The 11232-nt window shown below is 47.9% G+C and overlaps 1 protein-coding gene across 3 annotated transcripts in view; it reads right to left on the bottom strand.

Moving 5' to 3' along the window:
• Window positions 1–9511: 9511 nt before the first annotated feature.
• Window positions 9512–11232, bottom strand: part of MYO10 (myosin X) — a 185252-nt gene continuing 183531 nt past the window's right edge. For 2 of the 3 annotated variants that reach the window (XM_016118956.2, XM_016118958.2), the window contains one exon: window positions 10427–10982. In XM_016118956.2, coding sequence (XP_015974442.2) covers window positions 10881–10982 — 102 coding nt within the window. In that variant the 3' untranslated portion in view covers window positions 10427–10880. Of the gene's footprint in view, window positions 10983–11232 lie in introns of all 3 variants that reach the window. The other variant, XM_016118955.2, reaches the window with a different exon arrangement.

The following is an 11232-nucleotide window of genomic DNA, read 5'->3' as shown; positions in this document are numbered from 1 at the left end:
ACCCCTCAGCCTCTTGATCATCCATCTTTGACTAATTTTGAGCGTATAGATTGAGCACTATCTTGTTGTTTACCCATCTTCTGTTCGGTCCCTAGGAATGCAATAACTAATAGGATTTTGAGTTGTATCCCTTGAGTACTCTTTTTTTGGTTGGGAGAAGAGTCTTCATAAATATTTCTTGGCCAGAAGGGCACGCCATGGCAAGTGACAGCCAGCCGTTCACCGAAGCCTCATCCTCCCCATAAACAATGTAGAGCTGCTACTGAAAAGGTGGTTTGCTCAGCCTGGAGCCCCATTTCCAGGCATCTCCTGCTATAAGCAACGTCACGTGGCTGCATCTTGCTGGGGGCGTTGTCAGCAGAAACCGTCGCTTCTAGGCCACGGAGGTTAGAGGTGTTTGTCCTTATCCAGTCAACGGCTCCCTTTCTGCCAGCTGTTTGTTCACACCCAGGGGGGCCTTAGAAGGCAGAGCCTCTGTCAGCCCGGGCCCCTGGATTATGCCACACGAGCCCGACCACCACCCTGCCAACATTACACCCACACCAGACTATTACGTAAGCAAGAAATCGCCTTTACTAGTGTCAGGGTGTTGAAATGTAGACGTTTGCCAAAGCAGTTTGAGTTATCCTACTACTTGCTCTCCGTACCTTCTGCATCAAATTGACATGAACCAAAATTGTCTCTGAATAGGTTTTTATCAAATTTGAAGGGTATTTGTGATGGTCTGCCTTATAGAGTATAGATCGTGTGTAGACACATATCAAATCCACTCCAAGAGGCCCAGAGACGTTTCACCAAGCTAGGCCGTTATTCTTCACACCTGAAAATGAAGCAACGTTAATAAGATCAACACTCGTTTTTTTGTTTTGTTTTTTTTTCCTGTCCTCGACTTAATATAAGCGGCCAGTTTAACTACGGGGCCAAGAGTCGTGCTCGTCTTTCTGACCTCCTCAGGGTCTCTGGCTCTGCGTGTCCCCTGGCTCGGCGGCCCACTCCGCCTCTGCACTGCCCACCCCTTGAGACGACAGGCTGTGTGCGTGTTGGGTTCTCTAGACCCTCCAGCCACAGTCTCAGAGGAGACGCTCCCCTAGAGCGTGTGAGTTCGATTCCTGTCGTCGCCGTAACAGGCTACCACATACTCAGAAGCCGAAAACAACGTAAGTTTACATCCTCACAGTTCTGGAGGTCACGAGTCTTCAGTGAGTCACGGGGTGACAATCACGGCTGATTCCATGGGCCACATGGGAGAATGCGTCCCATGCCTCTCCCGGCTTCTACCGGGCGCTGACGGCCCTGGGCTTGTGGCTCCTCTGCATCGCTCCAGCCTCTTGCTTCATCACTTCCTCTACGACTGACTCTGATCTCCTCCTACCTCTCTCTTATGGTGGGATTGTATTGGACCCGCACGAATATACAGAATAATCTCAGTCCTCAATGTAATCGTGTCTGCAAAGTCTCATTTGCCATGCGAGGTGGCACTCGCAGGTCCTGGGGATCAGGATGTGGGCGTGTTTGGGGGGTCATTCGTTATTCAGCCTGCCACAGTGGGGGATACGTCTCCCTACGTGGGTTTTAAAGAACCAGATGACACAGAAATGGGAAGGAGCTGGCTCCCCACGTAGCGAGATTCAACCAATGGGAAGCAGTAGATAGAACGAACCCAGGAAGAGGCATTTCTTTCCTCTCTCTGCATGACCGCTTTGAGGAGGGCGGTCCCCTCTGCCACCAGTGCAGAGACATCCCACATGGCCACACACACACTAAGCAGCTGGCCGGGTCTCTCGGTGGCCCATCAGGAAGCAGTGGCTGGCGTGGAAATACATCCTCCTCTGCCTCGCTCCCTCATTCCCGCTGCCCTGGAGCTGGGCTTCCCCAAACCCCAAAGCATCGGCACTTACTCTTGGTCTTGGCTCCGTTCTCTGGGGACTCTCGGCTGGGGTGGCCCCGAAATTGAAAGTCACAGCTTATTCCTTCGCTCATTTAAGAAATAATTACTGAGTACTTAACCATGTTCAGACACAGCTCTCGTTAAGTGCCAAAAAGATTTCTGCTCTCACGAGGCTTACGATCTCACTGGGGAAGACACACGACAGACAACTGAGCACGAAAACGCCATTTGGCGGCAAGTGCTGTTTAAAACATGGCGATGCAGCAAAGACTGCTATGTTATATTTGGTGGTGAGGAACGACCTTTCCAGGGAGGTGACATTTAAGCTCCCTGAATGACAGTCATTTGCAAAGAATCGTGGGACGGGGAGAGGCAGTCGATGGCAAGTATCAGTCTGCAATGGATGTGCTTCTCACATGGACGATTTTAAGTAGCGTGCTCTAGTCGAACAACGGCGCAAATTTACTTTTAAAAAATTCATGATGGAGCCAACCAAGAAAAGACCAAATGGTTTAAAGTACAAAATAAATATTCCGAGCGGAAGCTGTCTACTAACCAAGAAATAGAATTTTTCTCTTTGTTGTGAAGGGTGGGTATTTTGTTCTATTTTAGAAGCTTGCTTATTTATTTATTTATTTATTTATTTATTTATTTATTTATTTATTACTGTTTTACGCTCAGCGTAATTTAAGGACCATGAATTATAAGTCGTGTCTTTAGCTTCCTCACCTGTAAACAAATAAATTGGGTTATAACTCCATTTCCTTCTAGTTCCAGCATATTTATTTTTATAGTTGGCTGATATTTGTATCATTGTTTCGCCTCATTTCCAATGCTTTTGTAGATCAATTTGCATCTTAGTTCAGACTGTCACATAAAGATGTCACGGGATTTGACATCGGAGGATACAATATTTCTTTAGATCTCTTAGGTATTAAGTGTTTTCGATAACATTGTCAAAAGGTTCACTTAAAACCCTTATAATTGGTTGCTGCTGTATACAGATGCGGTTGGCTTTTCCATGTTGACCTTTTACCCAGTGATCTTGCCACTCATTAATTCTGATAGAAAATCCAGCATGATCAGCTGGTAAGCTAAGTGCTTCATGATGTCAGCTGTAAATGACAGTTGTAGATCTTTCTCATGCCTCATACGTTTGTTCCTTTGTCTTACTGGAGTGGCTGGGAGCTCCTCAGTGAGAACAGCTCATCTCGTCCCCTTGGCATGAGCTGAGGCACCGTGCAGGCTGGGGGCTGACATCATTTGAAGGCTTACTCAATTGGCACATCTAGTGGTCAATGCTGGGAAGATTTACATGCAGGAGGCAGGCACAGCTGGCTGTCCTCAGCCATCTTTCTCCTGGGGATCTCTCCAAACACATGTGCCTCCAAAAGCAGAGTCAAGCAGAGGCTGCAGTGTCTCCATTTGTGACAAAGTTTCGGGGCGTCACATGCCACCCCTTCCGTCACATTCTGTTTATGAGAAGGAGAGGAGAATTAGACTCCGCCTTTTCCTGAGAGGATCATCAGAGAATTTGTGAATATAGTTGAAGTCGCCACATTGGTTCTCTGGCCCCAGTTGTTTACATTTCTCCTTCACGCACTTCCAAACTCCAGCTGAGCACACCTTGCCACTTCTACTACGAGGGCTCAGCTCTGCTGAGAATCATTCTCCAGGGGTCTTGGATGCATTCTGAGTCTTCCTTTTCCATAAATGCCATGGACTAGTGACTGTTACGTACCTCCTATTGCCCCTTATTTTGAAGTAGAGTGTCCAAAGCAGTGTTCTGACGCTGGCCTCACTACAGTACGTGGAAGACAGAAAGCTTGTCTCCTTGGCATACAAATCTCCTAATCAAGAAGAATCGATGAGCTGTGTCAGGAACCACACACCTAAGGAGCCTTAGTCACTCCTGGGCTTGATTGACACGGCAAAGTCCTAGGCCTCAGGCCTGAACCTAGATGAGACCTGCATGGTCCTTGAGAGGGAGGGACTGTGCTTCGCATGAAGGGTGATGTAATGCCGGTGGCTGGAATCATCTGAAGACTCACTCACTTATCTAGTGGTGGAGGCCGAAGAGACATACAGTTGGGGAATGGAGCGCTTGGGGCTCGTTTATCTCTATGGGGCCTCCTTGCGTAGTCTTTTTAACATGTTAGCTCAGAGCTGCAAAAGCGCGTGTCCCGAGAGAAAGAGCAGGCAGAGACCTGGTCCTCACGAACCATGCGGGATCAACTTCCACATTCAATTTTTAGCAGTGGAGTCACTCTGGCTTGCCCATACTCACGGGGATTAGTCTTCACCTTTTCATGAGAGGAGGATCAAGAATTTGCAACAAGTTTTAAAACTGCCACACACGCCGAGCTTCAAGGGAGGCTGGGAAATGTATTCTGTAGCTTAGCAACCATCGCCAGCTAAAACTTAGGGGAATTCTAGAACTAAAAGGTAAAAGGAGAGAATGAACAGGTTATGGGGCACTGGGGGCTTTGTGGAGAAATCGAAATCTAAACCAGGTTGTCATGGACGAAGAGAGCATGAGCAGGGAGAAAGGTCATTTCAGACAAGAGAAGACTCTGAGCAGACACTTGGAAAAGGGAATATGGCGGGCGTGTGTGTCTGTTTACTTTAGAGGTACGCATTTAACTAGAGGAAGCTGGTGACGGAACTGCGGTCAACTATGCCACATGGAATGGGCATGGCCGTGTAAAGAGGCTTCGGCTTTTAGTGTAGCTTTGTGATCATAGCAAGATTTCAGAGTCAGAGGAACCCGGATTTGAATCCTCTGTTCGCTGTAGCTTTATGATTATTCGCGAGTGTGGCAGATGACAGAAATGGCCACGATTCGTCAACCTCTTGCTGAGTGAGTTTGCAACAACTTCCATCTAGAGAGGGAGTCCGCTTCCTCACTTCTCAGCTCTGGGCTGGTGCTGGGTCTCGTTTTGGCCAATAGAATATGGCAGAATTAACAATATGCCAGTTTTGGACCCGAGCCTCAACAGGCTTCGCCTGTTCCCACTAGCTCTCGAGGCCTAGGCTGGCTGGCTGGAGGATGAGACACCGCATGGAACAGAGCTCAGTCATCTCATCTGAGGCCCTGGAGAAAGCCAAGGTGAGATCAAAGGAGTTGACCTGGTTGCAGCTGAACTGAACAGTCCTGGGCATAGGAAGACTGCCCAGCTGAGCTCAGCTCCACCTGATAACCATAGAACCGTGACCTGAATAAAGGACTGTTGTTTTAGCCGTTGAATCTTGGAGTGATTTATTACACAGCAAAGCTGTTACAGTGTGCTAAATAAACTGCTTTCTAAATCACAATATCCTCAATGAAAAATAGGTTCGTTAGCACCCGCATCATCGTTCCTGAGGACACAGCGAGATAATGACGGTAATGCGCCCGGCCCCAAGCGCGACACAGGAGACGTGCTGAGCACAGGGTGACTCATGCCGCCGACTGCATCGGAGACGGCGAGAGGAAGACGCGGTGAGAGCGTGCGAAGGGATTCCCGAGAGGCCCACCTTCTGTTTATTTTTTGCCTCACGGACTCTCTTCCTTCGTTTGTTCCGCTGGCTTGTGCTCACACTACACGTTGCAAATCTGCATTTCTTGGCTCAATATTCTCCTCCGAAAACTCTCCTTGATCCTGGCTTTCTGGACCCCTTCCAATGCACACGCAGACGGTCCCTATGTTCTCGCTATGAGACAATCCACTACTTGTTTCATTTATCTGTACTTTCTCCACCCCCCGACTAGGCCCTACGTAAATTAAAACGGTGCTTGTTTCCTTTGCAAACCCCACTGAGATAGTTGTGTCTTTTTTCGTCCAGTTAGAATTCAGTAAACATTTTAGTAAATTTTGGTAAAATTGTGTCATGGTTGTTGTTGACCCTTGGAGTTATCTTAGCTCTAATTAAGAGGCCTATTAAGTTTCATTGTCAAGTCACTAAGTCAACTTATGGAGAACAATCCCTCCCAGAGATCAGAGTTACAGGAATTATTCGTTTGCTTTTCTGGCAGGTCACGAGGGAGTGATGAGAACTCTAATCTGGCAACTGGTTCCCACCAAGCAAATGTCTGGCTGCCTCCCGGGCAGCAGCCCCTGTTTATGCTTCGAACTGCTAATCAGCTGTAATCCTGTTATTACTTGAAAGAGAAAATAAACGTCCCTGAGAAAACTAAAGATAGAAACAGATTATATACTTTGAAGATCTCTTTAGTTTTCCCACGTAACTTTCTTCCGAAGTACTTAGGCTTCATAAGTCATCCTTTTCACGTCTGAGGTTTTTCACCTGAGATTTTCTTCAGAATAAGACGGCGTTTTTGAGGGAAACATTCCTTACTGGCGCGACCCGTCCGTGGTGTGCTGGGCCAAGTTCCACCAGCCTTCAAGAGCCGGCCTCGTACCTTGTTCCAACTCTGCATTCAGCGATGTCACCTCGCCCCGTGAAATGAGCCACAGTGGGCAAACTGACACCATGGAAATCAGCAAACACGACAAGGCGGACTGTTTTTCCCTGGAGAGCCCGCGGTAAACACCTCCCAGCAGCACGTCACTGCCGGAATCCCAGCAAAGACAGTCTCGTAGTCTTGAGGCAGACCCTGGGTCTCACCCGGAAACGTCGGTCGCCGACCTCACTGCTGAGCGGCAGGATACTCTAGTTTGGGGGGCTGATAAGACGGGGATGGAATGAAAGCATGACCAAGAGGTGTGCTGCTGAGTCAGAGCCGGCTTGGCTGAAGCAAGAGAGGCAGGCGGGGGGACAGAGCACAGGGCGGTGTAGGAGAGATTTCTTGTTTTGTTGAGAAAGGTATGAGAGGGATGTTTGAATTTGTGTTTTATAAAGAGTCCTCTGGCACCTGGTCTGTGGAGAAGAGCATGTCCAGGTCTGGTGGGGAGCCTGAGGGGGTGATGAGGGAGGCCAAGGTGGGAGCATGGAGATCAATGGAGATGCTATTTGGAGCCACGGTGAGAGAACCATAGCTCGGCTTCTGGCCCTGGCCCCGCCCCCGGCTCTATGCCATCGCCATGTCCACGCCTATGCTCATGCTCCTTCCCGGGCCCTCCCCTTAGGAATTCAGTCCCCTCTGCCACAGTGCAAGGGCAACTCAAGACCCACCACGCCTTCACCTGGAGTCCTCCCCTGGGCCCCCCGTCCCATCGACGTAGCCGCTTCGGGGACCTAGGACACTACACCTGCCTCTGGCTGTGTCTCCGTTTGTAGTCATTTAGCATTTCCACGTGCAGTTTGATCTCCACAATAACCTTCTGGAGAAGGGGCTGTGGCTGGTTCACTGTTTCTGGCTAAGCCGAGCCCCTACATCCTTCCGGGTGGTCAGGGTGCTCGGTTTCTCGGGCCACGTGGTGGGTAGATGAGTTTCTGCTCTGGAGAGGCCATGCAGGGAGGCGGGGAGGGAAACCAGGGTGGTCGTTCATAACAGTGGACGAGAAACACGTGAAGCAGTGATCTCAAAACTGGGGACTATATTCCCAGGATAACACGTGGAATCAAAATTCAAACTATAGCTGACAATCGATTTTACTTCTGTAATCACCTGAAACAGGGGTCTGCAAACTCTACAGAGTATCGGAGAGTAAATATTTTCAGCTTTGCAGGGGGTCTGTATCACTAGTCAATTCTGCCATTGTAGAACAAATGAGGCTATAGACAAACAATGGGTAGAGATTTGTCCCAAAATATGCTTTAATAAAAGCAGGCAAGAGCTGGGTTTGGCCTCTGGGTTGTAGTTTGCTGACCCCTGACCTAAAGGATTAAAATTATGTATTTTGACAATGGCAATGCCAACCTAGAACCCAGGTCAAGTATTTTCCAGTATATAATGTATGGAACAGGAACACAATTTAGTTTTTTGTATACTTGTTTGTTCCCTATAAGCTTTTGGTGTGAGGATTTTCATATTCTTCCAAGTCCTTAGTTTTATATCCAACAAATATTTCTAGAATTTATCAAATAAAGATCCCAATACATGATTGATAATATAAAATTTTACTATAGCATATATATATATATATATATATATATATATATATATATATATAACCTCAACACCGTGCTGGGTAAAAAGTCTTATAAAGTATTTGCTTTCTTGAATTTCTGAATTATATTTAGAGAAATCAGGTGGCCTTTTTTATCCCCATAGCCGTCGATCCTATACATAAAAAGAATAAGGCAACTGTGTAAATACTGTCTAGAACCCTATAGAAAATATTATTCTGGAAAAATGCAAGAGAATTTATGCTTTTGTATGTTTTTTAAAAGGAAAGGGGGACAAGGAATTTATATGTGAGTATATGATGCTTGAAATATTTCTGGGAAAGATATTCAAGAAAATGGTAAAAATAGCTGTTTCTGGGGACGGAAACTGGGCAGTTGGGGACCAGGGCTGGGAGGAAAAGTAACTTCACTTCTGCCAGTTAAAAAAAAAGAAGAAAAAAACACACACCTATGTGCATTCTCTTCCAAAAGAATTAAAAATTAAAACACAACCAGGTCGCGGAGTCAGCCGTGATGCCGCGCTTCATGCTGACATCTTTCCCTAACAAGCAGACGTTCAAAATTACTCCGCCGACCACGCTCCAACCCACTGTGCCTACGAGTGCGTGTCGATCTGGTGAAAGAATTCCGTGGATGGGGGAAGCTCGCTGCTCGTCCCAGCTGTGCCTGTCCGTCCATCACGTGAGGCGCTACCATCAAGGCAGCAGGCGAAGAGGAGACGGGCCTCTCTCTATATATACCCCCTGCAATTTCCTCGAACTCTGTAATTGCTTCTAAGTACAAGGTTAAAGCGAATGAAAACGAAGCTATCAACGCGGAAAGGCCCATGTTCTGGCTTTGGTGCTGCGGCAGGGCCTCCGCTGAGTCACTTTGCCTTTTTGGTCGACTTCCTTACACAAGGGTGAGGGTAGCTTTCTGGGGTACAAGAAGTGACAGAGAATCCTGAGCAGTGAGTGGAAAAGGCACTTCTGCCAACTTCTCTCTGGGCTTGAAATGAAAAAACAAGAAACCATGAGTGACCATCCATCTTCCTGTCACTCAAGGTCACAGGTGCTTGGCAGCCCCTGGCTTCAGGTGACTTCCCAGGCCCTGCGGAGTGGGGCAAGGCCGATGCCTGGGTACAGCAGAGGTGGGGTAAGAGGTAAAAGGAAGGGGTGTCGGGGAAATGGTGGTGCTCATATCCCCCGACTGGCTGTGGGGCCTCTGCAGGTCAGACCCAGCGTCCAGAGCTGATCCTTTGGGTCAATCAGTGGCTAAGAGACCTGCCGCCCAAGCATCATGCTCCACAGTGATCAGGGCTATGAGCAGCGTGTAGGATCAGGCACACTCGGGCTAGGAGCCTTCAACGTAAACATCTCGAGTTGTTAGATTTCAATGATTTCATTGAACCCTGTCCTTTCCCTTCTCAGCTTTCCTGGGGTCGCGCTCTGTGTTTAGAAGAGCAGTGGAGATGTCTACACGTCTGCTTCAAGACCTGGAGGTCAATCAAGTGCATGAAACACACAGCTGAGGTATCGTGAAGGCAAAAGTACTAAAACCAAAACCGACAAAAGACAAAAACATAATCCCATGTGGTACTTAGAGCCGCCCCGATAAAGAACACACACTGCGTGTTAGCTAATATCTTTTATTGTCAGACTTTTTTGAGCCAATAAACAATGATTTCACATGGCTGTCCGTAAGGGAATAAGGCAATTGTTTTTTTCTTTGTGGGCAGACTTAGTTGGCTTAAGTCTTTACAGCTTTTCCATATAAAAATAAAAGTCCAAGACCAGATTATTTTTCTTCTGGTCATAAATGCCAATTTATTTACAGGTGCCTTTTTCAGACTACCATTATAAACTTGGGATAAAATATGTGCATTTTATTAAAGCCTCAGCACTTGACGTCAGGGTCTTTTAAAGATTTCGTTTGGAGTCCGGCATCTCTCTCCCATATTCAACATGGTTATATCGGAATCTACCCAGAGTGATACAAGCTAACCTTCAAAGAAACATTTTTTTTTTTTTTAACTTAAATCTTTTAGAAACTAAAGACTCCAAAATGACTTCATAGAGTTCTAAAAACAGCCTTGGAGCCAGCTGTTTAAGAGTGGTTTATAAATACAGTTATTCGTAGGCTGCATATCCGTTTATAATACAGCAGACGCAGAATGCAGACTTCGCGACGTGTGAAATGAAACTGAGTCAGAACGTGGCTTTCGAAATACAGCAAAGACAGGAAAATCCAGGGTTCGGGTTTGTTAATAAAACCACCTTATAAAGCAACGACTGGAGACTATAACTCTGAACTATTAAAATATACAGACTGTTTACATCATTGCACATCCTTTTTCCCTTTGCTTTTAATGCTCATGAAACGATGATTAAAGTGATGAGTTTATGAACGCAGGCATGCACGGGCAAGCGCATATACTTAAAAGATGAAACAAAGAAAAAAAAAGTTAATACAGGTCCACGAGGAAGGCTGCCCGCAGCACTCTGACTAAAACACACTGTCCCCTTGTCCCCTCTCTGTCCCCTCCTCCCCACTCCCTCACCTTCCCTCAGAGTCGGGGGAAATCAGGCTGGGGAGTTCGTGCATGAGGGACGGGCGAACGCCCCCCTTCCGGGCCTTGTCAGGCTCCCGCCCGGGGGGGGGCCTTGCCCGTCAGTAGCACAGTTAAGGTCCAGCAGTGTCGGTTCTCCGAAAGCTAAGGCACTTCTGGCTGCTTTGGCGGCCGCATGGATTTCTCCCCTCTGGCTTTAAGGCATGTGTCATCTAAGAGTAGTAAAGCTTTGGAGACTGGGTTAAGGTTGATAGCTTAATACATGATCACTGGAGTGGACAGGGCAGAAGGCCCCCCTCAGAGACGGCCCCCCGCTTCCGGAGGCTTCCAGAAAGCCCAGGCGAGCTCTGCTTTGAGCGCCACACGCACATGCAGCTGAGGCCGGGAGGGGGCGCAATCAGACCCTGAAGACGCATGGACCTGCTCCCGTCTTCACCTGGAGCTGCCCTGGCTGCTGACGGAGCGCGAGGTGCTGTAGCGCTTCTTCACGATCATGCTGATGTAGGCTTTCATGAGCTTGGCCACGTCCACCACCTGCCGGGGAAGCAGAATCGGCACAGGGTCACCAGTCTCCGAGGGGTCAGTGGGCCCGGCCCAGCCACCGGGAGTCCTCCGAGCAAAAGCCGCCAGCCTGGCAGGCAAACGGACCCTCGAACCCTCGGCTCAAGTTTCACCTGCTTTTGCCTAGTCGGGGAGGAGGAGTATCATGGCTTTTCCAAATGCAGAGAGCACCACCTGGTGGTTCTCGCATGCAAAAGTGGCAATTATGCTTGTTAAACTTGGA

Source organism: Rousettus aegyptiacus, unplaced genomic scaffold (genome assembly GCF_014176215.1).
Source record: "Rousettus aegyptiacus isolate mRouAeg1 unplaced genomic scaffold, mRouAeg1.p scaffold_m13_p_8, whole genome shotgun sequence".
Classification (NCBI taxonomy): Eukaryota; Metazoa; Chordata; class Mammalia; order Chiroptera; family Pteropodidae; genus Rousettus; species Rousettus aegyptiacus.
The sequence above is the reverse complement of the archived record's forward strand: the minus strand, read 5'-3'. Positions and strand labels throughout refer to the sequence as shown.